This window comes from Arvicola amphibius, chromosome 6 (assembly GCF_903992535.2).
Source record: "Arvicola amphibius chromosome 6, mArvAmp1.2, whole genome shotgun sequence".
NCBI lineage: Eukaryota > Metazoa > Chordata > Mammalia > Rodentia > Cricetidae > Arvicola > Arvicola amphibius.
This window is the reverse complement of record NC_052052.2, coordinates 86,078,004-86,104,089: the sequence shown is the minus strand read 5'-3', so window position 1 is coordinate 86,104,089 and position 26,086 is coordinate 86,078,004. Positions and strand designations below refer to the sequence as shown.

At 40.7% G+C, this 26,086-nt stretch overlaps 1 protein-coding gene across 1 annotated transcript in view; it reads right to left on the bottom strand.

The window, feature by feature from the left end:
* Positions 1-3,948: 3,948 nt before the first annotated feature.
* Positions 3,949-26,086, bottom strand: part of Mkx (mohawk homeobox) — a 70,592-nt gene continuing 48,454 nt past the window's right edge. The window contains exons 5-6 of the mRNA XM_038335415.1: positions 4,243-4,276; positions 3,949-4,135 (exon numbers count right to left, since the gene is read on the bottom strand). Of these exons, the coding sequence (XP_038191343.1) occupies positions 3,949-4,135; positions 4,243-4,276 (221 nt within the window). The remainder of the gene's footprint in view (positions 4,136-4,242; positions 4,277-26,086) is intronic.

Genomic DNA, 26,086 nt, shown 5'->3' with positions numbered 1-26,086 from the left:
AAGCAGCTGTCATACTCTGGTTCTGTTGTCACAAAGAAGTCCAAGTCAAGAAACTCTTTGTGCTCAGGAGGACCCGAATGGTACATTATGTGTCTAGAAAAACAAGGGACTCTGTACACTCCATGGAAACCATGACCTACATTGTCAGGAGGGATGGTTATCATGACCGTGGGGTCCTGTGGCACACACTTATAACCACAGCTTTATATACACTGTGAGCTTGTAAAGCATTTCACCCACCATCTCAGTGAACTGCACAGACTTGGTTTCACTAATGGAACTCTGGCCTTGGTGGGTGATACTTCTTTCCCAGTTGCTAGTTCCTGTAGCCCCACCCCTGGCCCATGATGCTGCCTTCCAGGACACAGGTGACCTTCCTTGCCACCATGGGAGTCTGCTTGGCTCATTCCTATTCTCTGTTCTTAGTCTCTGTTTGCTATCATTGAGCTGGATGAATTTAAAAAGAGGACCATGGCCAGTGGAGTTGTGTGTTAGACACTGCTGTTTAGAGCATGCAGGGAACACAGGCATGAGGTTGAGTTTGGTCATCTTGAGCAGTGTGAAGAGGGACAGAAGGAAAAGCAATCCTTGTCACCCCAGTGAAGGACACCAGTAAGTGCACTTGTCTTTGGTGTGTTTGCTTTCCCTTGCTTTTGCTCTACTTCATGCTTTGATGTAGCAGTTCAAAGTGATGCCAATGAGCCTATCTAACGCTGGTAGCAACGTCACCACTGCCATCTTTCAAGTCACAAATTTTTCCATGCTTCGAGATTTCTGTCAAGGTATTTGTGTCTCATATTCCACCTACACTTTTATCCTCTACACAAACATCACATGGACAAATTATGTGATAGTGTTTTCCACTTACTGAGCCACTGTAGTATGCATTTTAATAGTTCATATTTGTTTATTTCACTTCATGAGTGTGGAGACCAAAGGACAACTTACAGGAGTAAATTTTATCCTTTTACTGTGTGGGTTCTGGAGAGCAAAATCTTGTCAGATTCAGTAGCAAAGTCTTTACCCATTGAGATATCTTGCTGGTTCCTGAATTTTATGTATCATCCATTCTTTCAACTTTTTTCACAGAGTTTATAAGGTCTAGCTCCTTCCTCATACTTTGCATATAAAAACTCTGAACATTGAGTCTAGATCTTGCAGTCGTGGGGGGGGGAGGGGCAGAGCTAGCATGGCAATGCAGATTTGCCTGGCTTCCAAGCCAAGCTTCTCTTCTGTATAGAACACACAGTAATGAATGGAGGCGCTGTTGAACCCAGTATAAAAACATATAAGTATGAAAATGCCATGATGAAGCCCATTATGTTATATGTTAATAAGAACATTTTATGAGGTAATTAAAATCCAAAATGAACAAATACAGACAAAGAATGCTATTGTATTATCTATGGAAAGAAAGAATTCAGTGCAACTCAGTATTTGAACAATCTGTGTTTTGCTCTTGTCCTTAGATCTTAACAGGTGGGTTGGTGGCCTAAAGTGATAGAATTCAAACTTGATCCAACTATAGCACTCCCCATTTCATGACCCAAATGCGAGCCGCTCCTGTCTACTGCTTCCTTCCACTGGCCAGCTTTCAAAGGCAAACAAAACCCATATGATCACTGAAGTCTAGAAATGAACTTTTATTTTAAATCTGTCAAGAACTCCTGAGAGTTAGTAATTTTATTAAAATACAATTGTAAAATAAAAAGAAGGCGAGTCTCTCTCTTCAATATAAATTACGTGTTAGCCTTTCGGCTGCTGGCTCAGTGTTGTTTAAGGTGCTTTGAAGGGGTAAAGGGGTCTCTGAGTTCCAGACAATTCAGACAACAGCAATGAAAGAAAAATAATAAATTAAAAGTAAGTGTAGCTGGAGACATTGCCGGGGATATGCTAATGACGTGTGTTGGAGTGTGCACAGGCGATATGCTAATGACGTGTGTTGGAGTGCACAGGAGTGTGCACAGGCTGGACTCCAAGCTTTGGCGACTGAAAGCCATGCGTCCCGTCACTGGTTTGTGTTCACAATACAGGACAAGTTCACTGATTTTTTTCTCAAAAGATGGAAAAACTAAAACATGACAATTTCAAATAAAATACAACCAGCATTCATTTTTATAATTGCAACATGGTAAAACAAAAACACTTTTATTCAAATATTTAATACCAGAATAACTTATAATAGTATGAAAAAGAGTGAAGTACTTGTCCTTGTCTTTCACTGCCACATTCATGTCTGGGCAGAGGCGTTGTGGTGGATGCCACTTTGCATCCTGGGTCGGAGAGTACTGAGGACGCAGTAGCAGAAGCCAATACTTCATTCACTCATACGGTCATCACGTACACACCTCACCTTGGGCTTCCTGCTACTGCAGACTGCGCTTAAGAAAACAGTAAAAATAGACATACAAAATATTTTCATATCAAATTATCTTCATTACACTAGATACCCACCCCACAAGGCTACGATCCATGGAAAGTTTACAGTGGCCCTCCAGGCAGTCACGTCCACTCAGCAGCAGAGAGCAACCTTTAACTTTTAAAAGCTTTTTGTAAAATAAAGAAAAATTTCAGCACATGCCATGTTACTGAATGTCATTCACATCTGGCAAAAGTGCTTTCCAGTCAAAAAAAAAATCTAAGAACTAGATTACATACCCAGAAAAAAATCCCACACCAAACTAGGTGTCTTTTCACTTTGCTCTTGAGCATTTGCTTGCTCTGTTCGGTGTCTCCACATTTCTGTAGGTTTCGAGTGTTCCCAAGCTGGTTAGGATGTTTAATGGCAAGGATGCTCTTTTTCTTTGATAGTGATTGTTTCCACTCAGTGGTAGTGTCAGTTAGAAACAAAATGTTCTTTCTTTCAATGCAAGATTTCATTTACATTTTACTTGAATGTCCTACTTGGCACAAACCAGAGACTGTTCCTGTTTTGTTTCCCATATGTTTTAAATTCTAAAAATCAATTTTCTGCATATGTGTATATCCACATACAGATATTTTCCTTCATTTTCTTGTTCTCATTGCAATACAAATTGTCCATTAGAATCGTGACTTGAAGTAAACCAAATAAAAAGCTTAGTTACTCCATATGAAAGCCAGTTTCCATCGCAAAGGACACTGACCAATGCAAACAAGATCATGTCTTAAAACTAAACTATAGGTTTAGTTTTGCTCAAGAACAAAATTCAGCGATTTATATAATAAGGCTCTTTGCAAAACTTCAAAAAAGAAAAATCCAAATTAGTTTTAAAGGGCATGGGGATGCTTTCCACAGTGATCAGGAGAATAATTTCTGATTACAGCATGCTGTAATTACTAGTTTGAAAGTGTCTCTTCTTAAACGTGTGCATCACGTGAGCCATCCACATCACGTGAGCCGGCTGCACCTTTCATTTTGGAAGCTGCTCACGTATCAGATACACTATCAAAACCCACACATAAAATTGTCACTGTCACCCTGGAAAGCACAAAGAACAATTTCTAGCCCTATAGGCATTCATGGGAGAAGAAAAAGAAAAGAAAAACAAAAAAGCACTTCACCTGGTTGAACAGATTTCCAAGTTTCAGTGTGTGAGTGATTGGATTTATTTCAAGGGTTCTACACCAGTTCGGAACGAGGTGGTCCAGCGAGTGTCGACATCGGTTGTTTGAGGCCCAGCTCTTCACTGCGCCCACGTTGGAGCTTATCTCAGGGAAGCAAGGCACTTACTGTAATGGTACGCAGATGCATAGTTTCAGTAACATAAAATAAGTTAATATTTTTGATTAAAATGATTTTTTTATAATTTATGTGTCTTTTTATAGAAGCAACTGGTATATTTAGGACAGCTGAACTTAGAAGGTTTGGCTGGGAGTCCTCTTCACACCTGCTTTGGCTCTTAAGATGAGGATTTTGGGTAAAAAAACAAAAAACACTGCCATGCTCAGCAGCAGCCCCTGGCCACACTAGAAGCGCTGTGCCAGAGGCAGCTTGACTGTCTTTACTTCTGCTATGTGGGAAGACTTCTGGATGATGCAGCTGGTGGTCCCCTGTACTTCATCTTTTCCCTGGGCGAGGTTTGTTAGGGCCATAGCTGCATTGATCTCTTTCCAGTACGTGTCATCCTTGCTCGGGCCCCTTCTGTTAGCTGCACTGCATGTGTGCGAAAGAGAAGAGAAAGGATCAAACCCACTGTACTGTGCACTGGGGACAGCATCATAGCAAAGCACCAATGGCAAAGAAAACTTGTTTTAGCTCACCTGCCACCTTTATTCGAGCCGTTGTCCAGAGTGTCTGCAAAGAGAAGCACACATTCACAAGTTCAGTTACTTGTCTCTGGGACTTCTTTAAAAAGATTTATTGTATTTTTAGCTCTCTCGCACGTGTGTGTGTGAGAGACAGAGAAAGAGACAGAGACATGTGCAGTTGCCCATGGAGGCCAGAAGAGGGCAGCAGATCCCCACCCCCAGCTGGAGTTACAGGCAACTGTGAGTCACCAGCGGTGGGTGCTGGGAACCAAATGCAGGTCCTGTGGAAGAGCAAAAACTGTTCTTGATCACGGAGCCATCCCACCACTTCTGTTTAATCATAGGATTCCTTCATTAATGCCAAGAATAAAATTTAATCGGAAAGATGGCTGAAAATTAGTTTTCTTTTTTTAAAAGACAGATTCCAGTAGTTATCAAAGCAAGAAAGATTAATTTGCTGTAGGAAGTTGAGCTTTTGTGGGGAAGGGCTGTGCAGGGAGGAGCACTGACCGTAATGGGCTGTTCAATGGGTTTGTTCAGTTTTCGCCTATTAGCAGCTACCACACATTACCATACTACATAAGGCAAGTTTCTTTTCTTCAACTACAGAATAAGGACTTTCCTAGAAGCTGTTGAAGCTTCCCCAACCTTAATATTCTGCATTTTGCTGAGACCCAAGCTTGAGGGGTGAGACTGGCAGCTTAGAGCCAGCAAGAGCAGCATTTCACGGGGTTTGGGTCTGGAGTACAGTCAGTCTGGGGTCTTCTGACCTGGCTGGGTTGTCCTGGACAATTAAGAGTCTCACCATGCTATGTTGGATAATTTGGGGTTAGAAAGTCACTCATGTACATGAAATAAAACAGCAATAATTTTTAGCCTGCAGATTTATAGAAACTTTCTATGAGTCAAGCCTCTTTGGTTGTTGCTTTAATTTTTCTTTAAAAAAATCACATTTATATATTATATATTTATATATTAATGAGGATCTGTGTATGTGTGAGCCACATCATATGTACAGAGATCAGAGGACAGGAATTTGTCCTTTCCTTCCACCATGTGAGTCCCAGGATCAAAGCCATCTTGTGAGGTAAGGTGGCAGGTGCTTTCAGCCACTGAGCTGTCTCAGGATCTCCATTCTAAACTCTTCAGCTTTAATGACTTTGTGCTGAGGTGTATATCTATCTGGTGACAACAAAGCTCTTCTGGTATCTGTTTACACTCACTAATGACAAGTTCAAGATGAATCGGAGCAGAGAATAAGTCAAGGCCTCTGGGCAGGAAAGTTGGCAACACTGGGCATTTTACAGCGAGAGAGGAGAGAGCCGAGGGCTGGGAGAGGGGAGAGGAGAGAGACAGAGAGAAAGAGAAAATTAATATTTTGGTCTTTGCTCAATTTTTCCCACAACTGTTGCCAAAAATGAAGCAATTGGTTATGGGATGTTTAGTCAATGGAAAGATTTGTCAAAAGCAGAGTAAGTTCCATGAACTTACAGACATCGAAGAAATAAGAAAAGACCACATTCTGATGCTCAGGTTCAGAGCTGAACCACTTCCCATGGGTGAAGGGAGTGGAGCAGTGGAGGGCGGTGACTGCGGAACAGCAGAAAGCTTGCAGCTGACAGACATGTAGTGGCATCGCCTGCATGTAGAGGGACGAAGTTCCTCCAGATGAGGAGGAAGCTTAACGTTCTGTAGTCCCTAAGTGGCACCCACTGTGGCTGCTCCTTAGTCAAGCCATGGAGAAAGGAGATTCCAGCAGCAGACTGTGAAATTATGAAATTCTACTTACTTGGAAATGAATGTGTTTTACACTTTGGTGCCTCTAAAAATATCTCTTATGTGTAAAACTCACACTCAAATCTTTGTTTGGGCATTCTAATTAGTTTTTAGTTTCTCCCCCCCTCGTGTGTGTATACATGTGTGTACAGTAAGTCTGTACACATGTGCACATTTGTAGGTGTGAATGTGTGTGTTTATGGTGCATAGAGCACAGGGAGCAATCACAGGGCAACTTCAGTTGCTGGTTCTGCCTTGTTCAAAGCAGAGTCGCTTGTTCACTGTCCTGTATAGCTGACTAGCTGGTTCCTCCAGTTTCCAAGGTTTCTTCTGTCTCTATCTCCTATCTCCCCGTGGAAGCACTGGTTTTACAGATGCTCCTACTAAGAGCCTAGCTTTTACATGAGTCCTGAAGATTTGAACTTATGTGCTTTGGTTTGCATGACAAGTGCTTTTATCCAATAAGCCATTTCACTAGCCCCTGTTTTTTTTCAGACCTTACAATGCTATTCTGTGCATGAGTCTCAAGAGTGAACGTTATACTTTATTTAAGGCACATGGGTATACTCGGTGTCCTGAGGTAGGACTCAGTCTGAAGACAGAGACAGAGCTGTATAAGATGGTACAGCTGGGAGACAGTTTGCATTTCTATCAAGTGTCCTAAAGTGCACTCTTGAGGATTTCAAACCAGATGCAAAAGCTGACTGTCAACACTTGGAAGCTTAAGTTTAAAGCATAGATGATTTTGTGTGGATATTCCTGGGGCTTCCTAGTGTGAAAAGGCTATTTTGATCCAGACCCACCCCTGAGGAGTCGACTTTGCAGATGAACAACAGAAGAAAATTCACAAACAACCTCCTTCTTCTTGGAAACATTTGTGTATTTTCTGGAAAGCAAGAACTCTAAAGATCTGCTAGTTTGGGGACTTCTATTTATTGTGCTGAGATGGGATTTGGGGACATCTCAGCTATTTTAGAGACTGATACCATTTGAGGACAACTCAGCAAGCTTATAATCCCCAGCTAACACTGGATGGTACTACAAAATGCTATGACTTCTTTCCTGCATTTTTTTTCCTTCAAAGCAAATACTTGCTTTCTCCTTTTCATTTGAACTAGTTGTCCTTTCAGTTCATACTCAGTACTTCAGGAACCTTGGGGATGTTGTCTCCCATCACCAGCAGTCATGATGCTCAGGTCACTTTTGCTCACACATGACAGTTGATCTTTCAGACTCTCTTCTGGTAGGAGTGCAGGGGTTCCAGGCAGGAGAAGTAAAGGTGTAGAATGCATAGTGCTGAGAGTCAGAAGAAGCAGAGGCCCAGGCTACAGATATGCTGCAGGCTCCTGGGCGCAGTGTATGAGTGTCCACACAGATCAGGCTCTGATCGTCAACATTTGCCCAGCGGTTCCTTCCTCTGCAAGTAGCTTGGCTTAGCCTCCCCAAAATCTAAGCTAAAATGCCCCTTTAGATTCCAAGACTCTAAAAATCAGCTACGCTGTCAATTACCATAAAAGCAACTGGTTGGCAGGAACTGCTTATTGAATCAGCCAAAAGAGCCTGTTTTAAACCAAAAAAGAAAGGAAAGGAAAAAAGAGGTGGGCAGTTAGGAAAATCTTAAATGCTATAAAACTCAAAGCATGTTGAAACTCAAGATAGGGCTATCCTGTTTGGACGAGTGTTTCCTTAGAAAATTAAGCAAAGAAACAATTACATGAAAAACCCAGTTGCATGGAAATTCAGGTTGTCTAAGCGCAGGGCACAGTAGTCAAGGACCCTTTCAGCTTTCATGAAAGCCACTAGAAGCATACTAATTTCTAACATCTGCATGCCTAGAAAGTGAGAAAAGTATGGCCAAATATTTCTCCTCTGTGATATATTTTTCAAGTTTAATGAATAAATCCTCAAATTGGAACTATTTTGTTCAGTGTTTCACGCAAGAGTACTTGTATCCCTGCCACGTAAATAAAAGAAGGAAGATTAAGCTTATGACTGTTTTTCAAATTAAGCAATATGAAAGTCACATAACAGACATTTCTTTAAATTAAAATGGAAGGAGTGAAAGACATTCCTGGGCAATATAGGAAGCAGGGAGAATGAAAGAGAAACATGAAAATTATTCTGCCCAGAGGACAGCAAAGCAGGCCACTTGGACTAGGTAAGTGGAGAGAGGAAGCCATGGTTTATATTCTAAGATAATGGAAGACAGCATCTACCTCACCTATCACACCGGCTTCATGTCCTTGAAGAAAAACTAAAACCTTGGGGTGTATGTCAAGTGTCTAAAGCAAGCCAAAAATCCCCAATGTCTGAATACCAGGCTTCCACAAGCAGTGAGTTTGGCAGCCATCTCTCATGAGAGTTGCTGAGAATAGCCAAGGTTTAGTTAAGTGTGTGCATCTCAGAGACACGGGACACCAGACCAGCTTCTGGTTTCCACAGAGTTGGGGCTGTGGGTGAAAAGAACAAGATCCAACAAGCAGGATGGAGAGAAAACTTCCTTGAGGACATGCAACACCTACTGCTCAATACAACAGGACATTATAAAAAAAGCAGCAGCACCCATTAGTCTCATCCCTTTGTAATGCTTAGGATGTCTATTTCCCCACATTAGGATACCTGGCTGGGCCAACCCACACACACACAGATGGCTTCCATGGTGGCTTTGGGCCAGCAACACGACTCAGGTGGTAAAGTTGCTTACCATCAAGTTTAACAGCCTGACGTAGAACCCAGAACTCATAGGGCGAAGGAGAAGAGACTCCCGGGGGGTTTTCCTCCAACCTTTACAACATTGTACTGTGGCACTGATGCTCCCCACCCCCACCTGAATACACATGAATAAATACATGTAATTTTAAAAAAATAGCTATTCTTATTTTTACCTAACAAGAAATAGGGAATAGAGTATGCCATAATATTTATTGATCCCTAAAACTAAAAGGTTCTGGATCATAAGACTATACAATTAGCGTGCATGAGCACTTAATGTGTGTAGCACCACAAGGTGGTGGCTTACAGGGAAAGATTCAGCATGTATGACCTGGCGGCTGGCTCTATGGCGTCTGTCTCAGAGAGGAGAGGCATGGCGTCAGACTAACTTCCCTTATTCCCAGCATTCTGTTCTGTCTACTCCACCTATCTAAATCCTGCCCTATCAAAAGCCAAGGCAGTTTCTTTATTAACCAATGAGAGTCCTCCATCAAGCACTGGTGTAGAATGCATACCCCTCTAATTGTGACTTTCCCTTATCGCAATTTGAGATCTTTCCAGATTTAGTCTCCCAATGATTAGGTTTCATTCTGAATAATTTTTAGAGAAAGAAAAGCATTTAGTATACATAAATTGCACATTAATGCTTTTGCTTTTGCTCTCACTGCTAATCGATCAAATCAAGTGGTGATTTTTATTCTATTTTTTTGTAGACAAAATTAAATTAATTTAGTATTCACCTATTCTTAAAAAAGAAAGTAATAGTCACCATGGAAAACCTGGGAAAGGGTGTGAAACAGAATTAAGATAGGATATTTAGGCCGAATAGTAACATTTGTGCACTGGTTAGTTTTGTCAGCTTGACACAAACTAGAGTCATCTGGGAAGAGGGACCCTCAGCTGAGGAATTGCCTGTATCAGATTGCCTTGTGGGAGTGCATACCCAATGGGCATTTTCTTGGCTAATGATTGATGTGGGAGTGCCCAGTCCACTGTGAGTGGTGCCACCCTTAGTTAGGTGATCCTGGGATGTATGAGAAAACAAGTTGAGCAGCTTGGACAGCAAGGTAGGAACCAGTACTCCTTCATGGTGTCTGCTTCAGTTCCTGCCTCTAGAAAGCCTTCATTTCCTACTTTGTCTTCCCTTGGTGATAGACTATATATTGATCTGTAAGATAAAATAAATCCTTTCCTTCCCAGACTGCTTTTGGTCATGATGTTTACCACAGCAACAGAAACCAAACTAGGGCAGGGCAGATGGCCTTCTAAGGGATTACTGCTTATCTGTTTTAAACAGGATATTCTGGACATGTATTTTTTAAAGTAATTTATTTTGTGTGTGTTTGTGTTTTTCTTGCATTCACACCTGTGTATCATGCGTTTGCCTGGCACCTGAAGAGACCAGAAGAAGGTTTCAGGTCCTCTGGAGCTGGAGTTCTAGGCAGTTGTGTGCCACCATGTAGGTGCTGGAAATTAAAACTAGGTCCTCTGTGAGATCAGTCAGTGCTCTTAACCACTGGGCCATCCCTCCTGCCTCATCAGCACCTGTCTTTGAGACCTCTTCTGCTTTGTCTTATCCTTTTCTATTTAAGGAAGAGTTTACTGTTAGAATTTCCCTAACGTTCAAAACATGGGAGACGAGCTCAAAAGCTTCCTCCACTCGATGAAAACTTGAATATGAAGAAAGAGAACCCAAGTGTTGGAGATGTGATAAGAATACGAGCTAGTGTTTATTGACTGTTGTGCTTATGTCAACCATTATTCCAGGAACCCTCCAAATGTTCTCTGGTAACAATAATCTTGTTCACAAATAACACTAGGGCTTAAAAGATCCAACAACTTGCAAGGGACTCAGGAAGTGGGGACTACGAGACTCATCTCTGAGTCAGCTAACACTGAAGGTCATGTTTACAGCTACAGAATTCCATTATGCCAGTATCGCTTTGGATCAAATGACCTTTAGAGACTCTGGTGAGCCTAATGCATCGCTAGCCAGAATGATTTAAATCATTTAAACACAAGTTCACCTGCCATGCATGAGGACTTGGCTTCTATCTGCAGCACTATTGAAACCTAAATATACCAAACATGAGTGAACACACACACACACACACACACACACACACACACACACACACACTATTCAAGTCTTTTTCTGTACTTTTTGCTAGGCCTGTAGGCTAAGGACACGAGAACAGCAAAAACTTTCTTTCTGTCCCTATGTCATCAAGGCACCACCTGTCCAAGTCTCAGAAAAGGAAATCTAAACAAGCTCCCACAGCTTCCCCAGGCTTTAATTGGACAATATTTTAGGAACTATGCTAGCCTTGTGATCACTTTCCTCTAAGCTAGACAGAATCCCTGCTAAATCATCGCAGGAGAGCCATTGTCCTGGCACTTGCAGAAGAAATTGTGGTTATCCTCTCTTCGGGACAGCTGGAGTTCTTGCAGAGTCAAAGGAAATTATTTGAAATGATATCTGACCAAAAACAAAGCGAAAGTATGAAAACACCTACCAGTCTAAGACTCATCCCTCAGGACTAAGCTACTTCTAACAGTTTTGAGAGAGCCTTCCCCTAAAACTTGGGTTTTTCCCCCAAAAGGAGGAGTGACACTGGGTCACTAGCAAGTCTGCTGCCTCTGGAAGAGTCATGAGGTGTCTGGGTTTTGTGAGCCAGCAGTGGGGTGGGGCCCACTGGAAAACTAATTAGTGAGAATTAGAAAATGAAACCAATCTCATCTTTATGGATGGATTCTCCACCCCACCCCCACCCCGCCTTGCAATATTCTAGCTAAATTATTCATCTCAGGGCCATTATTAGGTGGCTTCCAAAATCATTTAAGAGTTTGAGGAAAAATCTTTCCAAAAATTGAGCCAGTGTTTCCCTTAGCATGGCTTCCACATCTGGCCCAACATTCTTTTCCTTCCTGCTACCTCTCATGTGGGCTGGCTCCAGCTAAGGCTAATGATGCCCAGATGTCCTGGATCTGTAGTATCCCCTCCTCAGCAGCCTTTCTGTCAATGCATCATCCCCTTTGGGTCACATCAGAATATAAAAATTAGAAGCTGCACTCCTCTATGCAGGGCCAATGGTGAAGAGATCTTTATCTGGATGGGGACACTTGTCAAAACTTCCAGGGATCATAGTATTGTCATTAACAGCAATGCACAGCATCCTTTTTCTTGCAGGAGCACCAGTGCTGTGGTAGCCCTACAAATGTGCTTCTCAGCCCCTTACTGGGGAACTCTAGCCATCATAGATTTTCATTCCAGCAGAGTACATGGGATTTTGCTGGCAGATCTTTGTTCAGTCCCCTGTGCTACTGTGCTGGTAGGATGCACAGCTACTCTCACTCTATTATTCCTGGTTCTCTTTTTTCTTCTAGGATGCATGGCCATTCTGCTCTACCTATCTGGACTGGTGCATTAAAAGTGCAGGGAACAGGATTTGTGACTTCAAAGTAACCTCCTAAAACACGCAAAGTGTCACCCAATTTATACAGTTTCTGTTCACTCTCAGTCTTCCACTAACCATTTTGAGTGTTCTTGATGCACAGTTGTCTCTTCCAAGGTTGCTCCACCCTTGCTAAGTTAAAAGCTTCCAGTCTGAAACTTTGCTTTGAAGATTAGCATACAGTCTGTGGGAGGGAGGAGCTGGTGGGTGATCAGCCAGAAGGTCTGAGATGGTGGATACTCACTTTGCTTGGCTTCTTGTATTAGCTATGAGGGTGGTCTAGAGGAGGTCACAGAGACACTAGGTAACATAGGGGCAGGGCCTAGACTCACCTTATAGCACAGCTATCTGAGGACTCACCAGCTGTGTAACTTTCTGTGTCTCTACATTTTCATTTAGAAAATGGATCACAGATTCATAGGGTGGTTATAAAGACCACATGACAATATTTGTAAAACATCAAAAGAGATTTGAATACATATATTACTATAAGGGTCCTTATTTTTAAAATGCTAACTTCCTATCTCACTTTATTATTTTCCATCTATAAGCAGCATTTAATGTAGTCACTGAGAAAATCAGTACTGTTTAGAGATTAAAATGAAAACCACTGTGTAAAGAGAGCATATTTAACTCCAGGCAAAGCCCATCAACTCAGATTAATGAACTAAGTGTGTGGAATCTATCATCTTCAAAGACAAAGATGGCGTTGTTCTTGCTTTTTTTGTGCCAGAACACTACAGCATGCCAGGACAAAGAGCCCTGGAGCCACATTAAAGAGCTGCTGACCTCGGGTGTCTGATGGGTTTTGTTACTTCATTTTCTCAAGGGGAATATTGGAGATGCTACCCAAAATGCTTCATGTATGAAAGCTAGGTTTCCAGTCATGTCTCAGAAAATGACTTTCTAGCTCTGCTTCTGTGTGCTTGCATGCTACAGGAGCACTCATTGTCTATAAAAGCACCCACTCTACATTCAAATTGGGCAACTGGTTCTGAAACTGGTGTGCTCTTAATTTTATTCCCTCCTATTAACATTGCTCCTCATCCCCTGTGCTCTTCCATAGCACAAGGGCTGTTCCCTGCAGGAGCAAGCTTACTGCTGTTCCTTGCAGTTCTAGAAGGGTAATGTCATTTACTAAATACACAGCTGAATAGTATTAGGCTACAAACTTCTAATATGGCTTTCTTTAGCAAAATAAAAACCTTTTAAATGGAAAAATATCCACTTGTAATGATCTGGAAATGGGCTGTAATGTCTGGCTCCCTCAGTGAGTTTTCAAATTCTTCAGTATCTCTGAAAAGCTATCAAAAAGTATTTTTCCTCTGATATATGAACTGCAGTGTATCTTGAGTTGGCTCAGCCTGCTGCCAGGGTGTTCAAATTCCTTGCATCACCATCTCCAGAAATGATACTTCAGACTGCAGGATCATGGGGTTAAACCTGTCTGATTGTATTAACACCAGAAACAACACAATAAAAAGACAGCATTCACAGTCATCTTGACTCTTTCAGAAAAATAGCAAATGACAGTTGTGCCATATTTACAGTTCAACTGCTATATTTATTACAAAAGAAAAAATACATTTTTGACACAAGATGGACTCTATCACCAATCTTTCTACATTCCAAATGCATGTGAACATTCTGGATATACTTGAATCTTAAAACTGAATTTACCCTACCATTTTTTCCTGCATTTTGACTTTTAGGGTCTCGTCTTTTCAGTTTTTAAATTGGAAACAGTATGTAAAGTCTGAACAGGAATGAAGGTACACATGAAATGAAAAATGGAGGACCATACAGAAAACCATTTGCCATGCAAATATGAAGATTGGAATTAGGATTCCCAGGTAAATATGGGTGCAATAGCACACATCTGTAATCCTAGCACACCTTTGGCTAGAAGGGAGGCATGGAGACAGAAGAATTCCCAGGATCTTGAGAGCCAGTCAAACAACACAGAAACCCTGTTTCAAAGCAGAAGATGAGGACTGATTCCTGAGGTTGTCTTCTGACCTTCATGCTCACACTGTGTTGTGTAAATACCCTCCCCAGAATTGTTTCTGGTAACTCTGAAGGATGGATGTGAAAAGAAGTCATGCATAAAGGTGAGGCCACTGCCTTGTCTTTGTGTGATAGTGGTGGCTAGAGGTCAGACAGCCTCTATTAAGTGGTCTTCTATAACCTATTTTGGCCAAAAGAACACTGAAAAATCCTTCCTACCTTGAGTCTGCCTTGCTAGAGGGATCCATTCTAAATTTTGCCCAGGACTGCAAGTCCCAAGCCAGGCAGAAACAAAAGCCCCTAGAAAAAAAGGATGAGCATCTTCATGCAGATGAGAGCCACTCCTGTTATGGGATTCCCCTCTGGATGCTATGAATACCATTGGTTAATAAAGAAACTGGCTTGGCCTGATAGGGTAGAACAGAGATAGGTGGGAAAAACTAAACTGAATGATGGGAGAAGGAAGGCAGAGTCAGAAAAAAGCATGTAGGCCCACTGGAGACAGATGCTGGGAACTTTACCCAGTAAGCCACTGCCATGTGGTGATACACAGATTAATGGAGATAGGTTAAATTAATATGTAAGAGTTAGCAAATAAGAAGACAGAGCTAATGGGCCAAGCAGTGTTTTAAATAATATAGTTTCTGTGTGATTATTTCAGGTATGAATTGCCGAGCAACTGGAAAACAAACAAGCAACCTCCTTACAATGAATTGGTGCCCACATGGACAACTAAAATCCACTTTAAACCTGAGTGACTTTGGGAAGAAATTCTAGGTACACACACAAAAAGGAAAGAAAAGAAAAGAAAAGAAAGAAAACAGAGTTAAACACAGCTTAATGTCTCAGCTACTTTAAGAAAGGTTTTCTTGATTCAGTGGTAGCAGAAAAAAAGCTGCACTGCTTTGAAATTGTGGCTTCCTGAGTCATGCTGCCAGCACAAACTCTGATTCTTTCAGGAGGCTGAGCATTTAAATGGGGTTTGGGAACAACGTGCTACAACTTGCTTAATGGCAACATAGACTGGCCGTGTGCCTAAAAATAGGGCTGTGTGCATGGCTCTCAGAGGCAGCAAACAGCTCTGCTATGCTGGACTGGGCAGGGCGAGCAGACAGTGCTGTATTTCCCCTAGTAATTGTACCGCTTAAATTTATAAGAAGGGCTTAGTATTTTTAGAAGCACTTCTGGTCAGAAAATAATTACAGATATGTAATAAAGACAAATCCAGATGGAAAAGACCTCTAAATGAGACACAGTGTGTTTAAAAAATGTACATAGGTTTGGGAGAGAGAAAATAAGGAGTGTAAAGAGTTATAAAATGAGTAAATGGTTTTTTAAAGAAGGTAAAGTCTTTAAAGGGACAGAATACACACAGTCATAGATTAAAGGAGTAAAGACAATAAAATAAATATTAAAAAGTAATAGAGTAAAAACAAGCCACATAAAGACGATACATGCACAGAGTCTGGATTATGTATATAATTGTATTTTCTTTAAATTTTTTGACTGTGAAGGAGCTAAGTAGAGAGAGACATTTCATTGTACAGACTGTTAAACTAAAACCAACATATATACTTTAAAGGTATCTTGATTTCAGAATTTGAGTTTAAGGATATGTTGTTTTAGAAAAGAGGTTCTTCTTTTGTTTCCACAGAAGATGAGAACCTGTGGAATCATTCCAGACTATTATGGTTTGATGGGCCAAGAGCCCCTGACAGGTTACCACAAACACCCCCCCCCCAAAAAAAATACTTTGCCTAACAGGAAGCAGGAAGAAGTTTAGAGAGAACTATGCCCATGTTCTCCAATATTGTTTATTAATGTTTGTTTATATTTAAAGGGGAATATGCTATAGAGATTTGCATTTATATGGATCTTTGTTTATTGATACAAATTTAAGGTCAATTTGATTAAGGTATTGTGTTTGCCCAGCTCATTTTAAAATGTAATGTATAATTAAGAAATATAGGTAAAAAGAGAGTCATCTATAATAGTCAAGCTTGTAGTCATGTTAGTTAGATTTTCTAGATGTACAGAGATATATTTCAGATGGATAGATATTCTTCAAATCTTTTAGGTATCTTCAGGATGTTAAAATGTTTTAAGAACTTAAAACTTTTCATGACAGTGAGACACATCAGTTCCTGGCAACACCAAGCTACTTCAAGAGGAAGATGGGTATTGAAGAGGTTCCTTATGGAGTTCTTTTGCCATTTGGGCAAAAACTGCTCTTGCCTGGACTGCTTGGTCAACTGGACATGCAGGACCCACAAAGAAATGATTGCTGAACTTGACTAAAGTTGAGAAGATCCTCAGGGTTCTTGTTTCATGAAAGAGTCTGATAGACATTCTGCAGGACAGAGAAATAGGTGAAACTGTCTTTGAAATTTCCTGCTTTGTAGAAAAGTCTGCTGGATACTATGGGCCTGTAGACTGAAGATGGATGCCCCAATGGTATAGAAGAACTTTGGGTGACTGTCCAGGCAGCAAGATGTCTCTATCAATTCTAGAGTTTTGGAAATTGCTCACAATGAACTTATTGTTTACTTAGGCAATATTATATCCAACTGGAGTCTTTGATGAAGTTGAAGAATTGGTTGTTAGTTTTCCTTAGTTATGATAAAAGATATGATAAATTAGGTATAAATGTTGTAACTGTAATTCTTGCTTTTTACCAGTTTTGTTGTGTGTAATTTTTCTATATTCAAATTAAAACCTTTCTTATTTAAACAGAAAAGGGGAGGTGATATGGGATTCCCCTATGTATGCTATGAATACAATTGGTTAATAAAGAAACTGACTTGGCCTGATAGGGTAGAACAGAGTTAGTTTAGAAAAGCTAAACTAAATTCTGGGAGAAGGAAGGCAGAATCATAGAGAAGCCATGTAGCCCCACCAGAGACAGATATTGGGAACTTTACCCAGTAAGCCACTGCCACGTGGCAATATACAGATTAATGAAGATGGTTAAATTAATATGTAAGTCAATAAGAAGCTAGAGCTAATGGGCCAAGCAGTGTTTTAAATAATATAGTTTCTGTGTGATTGTTTCGGGCATGAGCTGCCAGGCAGCCAGGAAACAAACAAGTGGTCTTCCTGCAACACACTCTGCACTCCTATGGCAGATGTCTTGAACGGACTGCACCTAGCAGTTGGTTGCAGATGCTTCAGCCGTATTTGACTGTGTCCCTTCCTATTCAACTTGTAAATAACACAACCAGTGTGTGTGGTACACCCTAAAAATATACAATTGCTATGTTTTTGTGTGCCAGTTAAAAAATAAAAATGAATTTTAACTAAAATAGACACTGACTCCATTATAAATGTGCAATTATCACATTGTACCCTATGTGTACAATTTTTATTTTACAAATAAATTAAATGTGAATTTGAATCAAAGCAATACCTACTGAATACAGTGGCATACAGAACTCACTTCACTATAACCATCTAAATTTAGAATACAGAGAATTTCTACAGAAAAAAAGAAGTGTAGGAAGTAAGTTGCTTTAACCTAACAATATGGTCTTGAAGAGATAAGACATTTATTTAATGTTATTACAAGTGTGCATGTTTACATGCAAACATGTGGAGGTCCGAGTGGTACTTGTAGCAGACAATTCTTGCCTTCTACCATGTGTATACTGGAGACTAAATTCAGGTCATCAGGCTTTGAAGCCAACATTTTTACTTTACATCCTGGTGACCCAGCAAAAGCATCTTATAGGAAACAAACAATATTCTTTGCAATAATTTGTGAAAGGCTCAGGATTTGATGTGGGATCACATGAAAATGATGAGCAGACTCACAAAGCAAGTGATATCAGGCAAGTTACTTATACACACTGTGCTTGCATTTCTCACCTGTAAAATGGGTGATGATAGCATCTCATTCCTAGGACTGCCTGTCCATCTTGGACAATGTACCAGAAACAGAGCTTCCTGGACAGGTGTGGTATGGAGTTGGGGCTATGGTGTTATGACTCCTGCTCTTATGAGCTCCATTGTTGCTGGCTTTGTGAGGCTGCCCCACATCCATGGAGGTACCAAGACTGCTCTTGAGTCCCCTCTGTCACGCTTTAGGGCTGTAGTCCATTTTGATGGAATTTTGTAAAGAAGAGAATTAAACTCCAGCATCAGGGGTTGGGTGTCCACAGGACAGATCCCTGGTTCCTATCTCTGGGACTGATGGCTCTGACAGGAAGAAATACCTCAGAAGCCCTGACACGGAAGGCAGAGGGTAACCCAGTGGGAAACCAACGTAGCAATCTGAAGCTGCTGCTTTTAATCAAACCATGCAGAGATTTCTGGCCTTCTCTCAAGTGTGGCAAGACATGGTAGCATTTCTTTGGTATTTTTAAAAACCATTATTGGGTTCTCAGTCTAAGGCTGAGCACAATACATTGTGTTCATGATTTTGCTTTAGTGTGAGTTGCAATTCTAGCAGTTCTATAAGGTTTAAGGTTGTAGATTCAAGGAAGGGTAAAGACACCTGTTCACATTTGCCTTTGCTTAGACATTGACAGACTGGGAACAGGGAGCATGTTCCCTGGGTGGCAAACAATTCACCCTCTTTGTATAACTTATGATCTATTATTATAATTTTTCTATGCCATGGTATTTAATACAAGAAATCATTAGTGATAAAAATTTAAGAATCAAAGAATTCAAGCTATCATTAGACTGCAGAATATTTACTCAACAGGTCTTCTAATTGGTATAGTCATGGTAATAGACTGTTGCAATATCTACATTTGTGTTTTGAACTCAAACCTATTTGGCCCAGCTTTATATTATAGTGTTGGTGGGAATTTTATTTTTATAGTTTTTTTATTTTATTATCTTATATTTTCTATGGGAAAATAGGGTAATAGAGAGTAATCCACATGGGATCTTCAAACACAAATTCTTTCTAGGAAGGATAAACCAAAGTAAACTGTTTTTGCTGCCCTTCGTTGGATATTTTATTTGGTCCTTTCTCCAAAGAATAAAGCATGGTTTCCCTTTCTACTGACATGAAGAAAAGGCTCTGTAAATATTTTTTTTAAAAATATGTTTGTAATTTTTATTTGTGTGTGTGTTATGTGTGTGAATACCACACATGGGTACACATGCCTATATAGGTGCGTGGAGGCCAGAGAACATCAGCTGTCCTGATTGATTGCTTTCTGACCTCTTCTCTTGGGGCAGTATCTTTCTGAACTCCTGGAGCTAGGCAAGTGGTCAACAAGCCTCAAAAATGCTCCTGTCTCCGGGTCCCTCAGCTCTTGAGTTACAGGCACACTTATCAACATCAGGTTTTTTAATGTGAGTCCTGGAGATTCAAACTCAGGTCTTCACGCTTGTGCAGCAAGTGCTCTTACCCACTGAGCGATCTCCCAAACAGGGTTACTTTTAATCTGTCTTGTCTATGGCATCCCTGAAAAGTAGCTGGGACCATCAGGTCTCTGAAGAGGGGAAGAGGCTAGAACTGCCCTCTGTTGTAGAACACTGTCCTCTAAATGTGTCAGTCTTTACATGGCAATCAGAACAGCTCCAATTACTCTTAAAGACTTTTAATATCCAACCCACTGATATTCCTTATAAAAGGAGGGATTGGGGGTGTCCCTTAATCCCCTTTTTGGAGGGGAGATTCAAGCCATTACTTCCAACTGTATGACTGAGTATGATCCTGTGTCCTTGGGAGGTGACAGAAATATAGAGGGTGAGTTCAAGGAGAGGAGGAGCTATAGAGTTATGGAACTACAGAAAAGTCATCATCCATGCTAGGGTGAGACTTTTTGATGATGCAGTTGCTTTTAGGGTCATCCAACACCTTAAAGTCACCCCTAACGTTTGCTATTTGGAGCTAATAAATTCACTGATTCACTGAGTTGGCCTTTGGTGAAACTGTTACATTGGTTTGTTGGTACCCTGGGATGAGTAAACTTTTGTTCATATCTTTCCCTGGGAACATTCATACAGAATCATGAAACCAATTTGGCAGCTGTTGACCCTAAAGATATGTGCATGGAGCAGAGGAATTGAGCTACTGGATTTAGCTGTGAAGGAGGACTGAGTAGTTCCTATACAGGCTGTTGCTAAGTTTTGAAAAGAGTGAGCTATTATTATTTGGAGCCAAAGGGCTGAGTACTGCAGTGGTTGGAATGATCCCTCAGGTTCCTACTATGGAAGCTCATGCAGCACTGCTGAGAGGAGGGGACTTTAAGTAGTGATTAGGTCTCAAGGACTCTGTTCTCCTGGATGAATGAGTGGGCTTCTTCAGAAAGGATGTGTTCATCCCTTCATTCTGCTCTCTCATAATCTCTTGCCCTCCTGGACTCTGCCATGGGATGGTGCACCAAGATAATCCTCACTAGATGTCAGTGCCTGGATACTGAACATTTCCAGCCAGTAGAACTTTAAAAAATACACTTGTTTTCTTTGCAATCTGAAACCAAATTGTTAGAATGAACCTAGGAAACTCACTAGTCTCACTTTAAAATGTGCACAGAGGGAGTAAGAAGAGTAAACCGCTAGGATGGTTGTGAAAATTAGAAATAATGTCTGTGAGCCACCAAGCACCCAGGAATGATAAAAAGTGGTTCTACACTTGCCTTTGCTAGTTTTTGTAGCAAAAATTGAAGCCCGTTGAAGACTTACCTTGAAATGGAACAGATAATAAAAAACACAACAGTTCTTCATAGTTTGTGTTTGAATTGTCTAAGCCATGTTATGTCTAGGCAGCTGCAATGTGGAAAATTCTCAAAAGGGCAAGATGCATAATTATGGCAGCTTCAGTTTTGCAACAGCCTGGAGAAGGTCACTTCAGTTGTTGAACAGCCACAATATGTAACACATTAGGAAGGAATCTTCAGTGACAGAATCGGTGCATTAAATAACAGACTGTGGCAGTGGCCAATCTGTTGTTCACTATCTGGTTTCATGCTTGAAGCAGTCTTTGTACCAGCAGCTTGCACACACATCATTCAATCAGTGTGTTAGAAAACTGTACTTTAACAAAACAAAACACTAGAGGTTGGACAAAGGGCATCTCGAATGCTAGCCAACTTTACTACTGAGCTATACCCCAATATGAGTCCTATTCTGGATTATTTGGAGAAAGTTTCAATTATGAAGACTTTGCCTAAGAGAGAGAGTATGAGATTTGAGAATGCTCACCTTTAAAAGCTGCAGTTTAGAATTCTTATGAGGATCCAATTCAGTACTGTACTTTCCTTTCACAAGATACAAAATTCATATGCATAGCTAAACAGCTTTAATTGTGCCATTGTTTTATGCTAATCCAGTTCTCAGGAGCTTTCTGACTGAAGTAGAAGTGCACGGAGTATCAAATATACCTGATAGTCCACCTTACCTAATAGGTACAATGTTTGACCTCCCTTGGATTTTTTTCCCATCTTTGGATGCTTGGTGCTTTGGTAGAAAATTTATAACCATAGTCTAATGAATTTGAACTTGTCTGAGTGAAAATTAAATTATCTTTTGTTGAGTGTCTGGTGTGAGAAGTCCTTCTGTCTATGTGTTGCTTTTATTGGTTAATAAATAAAGCTGTTTTAGCCAGTGGCTTAGCAGAATAGGGCAAGGTGGGAATTCCAAGCAAATAGAGGAGAAGACAGTAGGAAGAGTCAAGGAGAAGACATGGAGCCACTTCAAAAGACAGATGCATGAGATAGATGCCGGATAAAACCTTACTGATAGGCCACAACTATGTGGCGATACACAGATTAATAGAAATGGGTTAATTTAAGATATAAGAGCAAGCTAGCAATATGCTTAAGCTATTGGTTAAAGAGTATTGGAAATAATATAGTTCCTGTGTGATTGTTTAGGGTCTGGGCAACCGGGAATGAACATACAGCCTCCATCAACAAATGTCAGAAGGAAAAAACCCTATACTTTGTGATCATAATCACATGATTTATTTAATTTCTTTTTGTGAATGCTGACATGACTAAACATATTCCTAGGTTGAAGGTTCACTTCAACCAGAGCACTTGCCTGGCCTGAGCAAGGCCCTAGACTCAGTTTCTACCATTGGGGAAAACTTCCCATTTCCAATTGTAGGAAATAAAACTCAGAAAAGCTCTCTGACAGGTCCAAGGCCCAGTTTTCAGCATGAATAGACTGGACCCCAATTTATCTTTCAGGTGCATCAGTTCTTTCTTTGATTACTTACTCACAGGCTCATTGATTCCCCCCAGCAAACACTTACCAACCACAGGCTGTGTACCAACCGTGGTGACAGACCCTAGAAATAATAATTCCAGAAGGATCTCATCCCAAAGCTGGTGACCATTTGGTAAATGAAGGACAGAAACTTACAGTTTCTAAGAAAGTTGTGAAAGGATAGAGGAATGAGGATTATGAGGGGATGATTCTCTTGTAGCAGAGGGACAACACCCTACAGAACCCCAAACAATAAGTAGTCTCCTCTCCTCATGCCTTATATCTAACCAATGATGGCATTATCCAGGTGCCAAGATACAGTAAAGGCATGAGAGCACTCACTGAGGTACAGAAGAAGGGAGTTACTGAGCTTAAAACTATGACAGGGTACCTACCACAGGCAGAGAAGGGTTTGGTGAAGGTGCAATGCCATTACCCCTTTGAGAATCTCTCCTTGAGTTACAGATGAGTAGAGTCAGCTGAGACTGAATCAAGAGGAATTAATAAAAGCCAAAAGTTATGGCTTTCTGTGCAATAAAAGGTACCAGGAGACCCCATGGATATTTAAGTGGAATCAGGTTTGGATATTTGGAAGAATCCTCTTGCTACGGACTAAGACCAAGGAGTCAGGGAGGATCCTGGCAGGGACCTAAGGGAGATAGAGGGCGGGGCTGGAGGTACTTGGAAGTAGCAGTGTAGCTGGAAAGGAGGGGTGGAGATAGACTGGGGACTGTTAAATGACTGAGTGGAACTGGGATCTAGATTGTTTCTCAAGACCCTGTCTGGGGAGAATGGATTATTAGTAACGGCATTTTCTGAGTTCAAGAGGAGAGGAAGGCTAGGGTTCCCTCCACAGCAAGCAGGGCGGTGTTTGATTCCTGAATATACAGAGTATAATGTGTCTTGATTTTCAAGTGCAGGTATAAACGGACCATTAGAAATTGATGACGATGTGAAGTCAAACTGATGTTGTGCTACTTAGCAACAAATTTGAAAATAATCTTCTTAAGGCTTTTCTTTGTGGAAATTCAGGGAAAGGTGGATGGATAGATTAATGAATAATTAATAAAGGGTTTAACTACAGAATAATACATTAACACAAAGAGCTGAACATTTTTCCATATGCTCGTCTACTATTATTCAACGTGTGAGTTTAAGTATAAAATACCAACATCTTGAAAAATGAATTATTTTAAAATATGTATTAGCCACATACCCTTCATACATACTGCATTTATTCTCAGGAGGAAACACACTCAAAGGGTAAAGGGAAAAGAAACCATTTCCCTAAATGAAGGAAAGACAGAGAAGGCCATCTGGCTGACATTCAGGCCAGAAGTTTTGAGACAAATCCAACTAATCCACTCTTTACCTCAGTTCTCATTCCAGTCCCACCTTTGACATGAGGACTTTACTTCCACCACAAAAGGGCCTTACATTTTTTCAATATTGGATTTCATTCTATGTGAAAAGATGACAATCTTTGGCGATTGTAAAGAGATATGTATTACTGCTTTAAAGACACACAAAAGGAAATCATAGAAAGTGTATAGGAATGATAGGAATTTCTGCTGGGAACTAGAGGTTCCTTTCCTGCTGAGTCCAGGTACTTCTTAGAGAATAAACAAGGCCGGCAAGATCAGCACGGCTGATGACCCGAGTTCCAGCCCTAGGATCTACCCGGTTGATGGAGAAAACCAACTCTGAAAGCTATTCTCTGACCTCAACAAGCATGTTGTAGCATGGATGAACACACACACACACACACACACACACTCACTCTCTCTCTCTCTCTCTCTCTCTCTCTCTCTCTCACACACACACACACACACACACACACACACACATCTTATTTGCTAGCGCCCCTTGGAAACCACAATTTTAATCTGTTGAAATGGCACAAAGACTTTAAGGGAACAGGTGAAAATGACCTTCCTCCCCTTTCGTCTTCTCAGACAAACTCGTTTTGGCTGGCTAGTTATCCAGGCTGCATTCTGCTCCCTGACTAGAGACACCTTTCCTCAGGAGGGCGGCTCTGCTCGGTCATGTACCTGTGTTCATTTCTAAAAATTAGAACACAATAAGCTTCTAATCATCACTTGTTAATTTGAAGCAAAAAGAATTTTTTCCATTGAAAGCAGGCTGTAGTTAAAAAAAAAAAACAGCATTTTCCAAGGTCATATGCTATTGGCAAAGCTCAAGAAATCCTTGTAGTCCAACTTGCTTATGCTCAGCTGTGTATACTTAGACTTAACTTGACGAAGTCTGCCACTGGTTATCCAGAGCAGTCATCTGCCCTTAGATAAATAGATATTGCACAAACTTTTGGAGGGAATGGCATGTGGTCCCCATAATTTTGGAATAATTTAGTATGTACCCTCAACCTAAACACAACAAAATGATTCACAGTATGTTTTTTGCAAAAGAAACATAAATATTTCATATTACAAAGGGAGCCGTCTCCATGACCTTTATGGATGTTAGATGATTTACTAGCAAGGCATGGGATCACTTTGGAAGGTGTGGTGAAGCTCTGCTACAGGCAGCTGCAGGCAACATTTATTTCAGTCTTTTCAATAACCATCCAGATTTCAAGGAATTTCTGTAAACAAGCTGTCACTTAAAGAAAATAACTTTCCATCAAGTTCTGCACCAAGCCCCAGAACAGAGCATGCATATGAAATAAGAGCTGAGTAAATGACTTCCAGAGGCGTCTTGGAGTCATGTTTACACTGGGGGCAGAAGGCAAACACTCCAGGTCTTACCAATGTATCTGACACTAAAGGCACATTTTTGCTTTTACAGTAACATAAACCATTTCCTTTGCATAGGTTCTGTTCCTAATTAGATGAGTTTTTTCTGGCCTATCATATTTTCATTGCCTGTTGTCAGATTTGCACACCAAAAGATATACACATGCTTTCCTCTCCGAACTGAGACGGAAGCAAAGATGGAAGCACTCCTATTCCCCAGTGCTCAATCAACAAATCTGTCAATCAACAGATGTGTCGCACTGCTATTGTTAACAGCTAGCTCCGTGAACATAGGAAGACAAGGAGGGTCTGACATGTGACAGATGAGAGAAATCACAAACTGAACACAGACCATCATTTCCTTGGTTGCTTATCTTAATTATAAAATTATAAAGAGGATCCTCCCACCACTTGCTGTACTATTGAGTTCACAAAGCCCTCTCTGTGAGGTGGGGGTCACATTCACTCCAGCTTTCTGGTAATCCACTTATGAAGCTGTGAGTTGAGGACAACTGCTTTTCAGTGATTCATTTTGATGGCTTTGACTTTACCCCTAACTTGCAAGCTTTGCTTAGATAATCATTCTGTAAATTAAGTTAATGAAGAAATAACCTTGCTACTCAGGAGCATTTGCTACTGCACTTAACCATAGAGGCTTTTCAAAAGACTCACGGCCAATTCCCACATTGTCTTTCCTCATGCTTTTGCCCTGAGGTTCATAATAGATGAATTTACATATAAGATGATATGTAAAGATGATATATATATAAGATGATAGCAATATAAAATATTGTATATATGTATATAAGGTTATAAAAGATCATACATGCCTATGTATAAAAGAAGAGATGTGTCTTCCTATGTGCTTGCCTTTAATGTCAGCAAACAAATCTGCTACATGTGTGGAAGACGAGAACATTATCCCGATGCCATTTCCACAAGAGAATGCAGTGAGGCCTCATTAGATTTTAATGTAAACCTGAT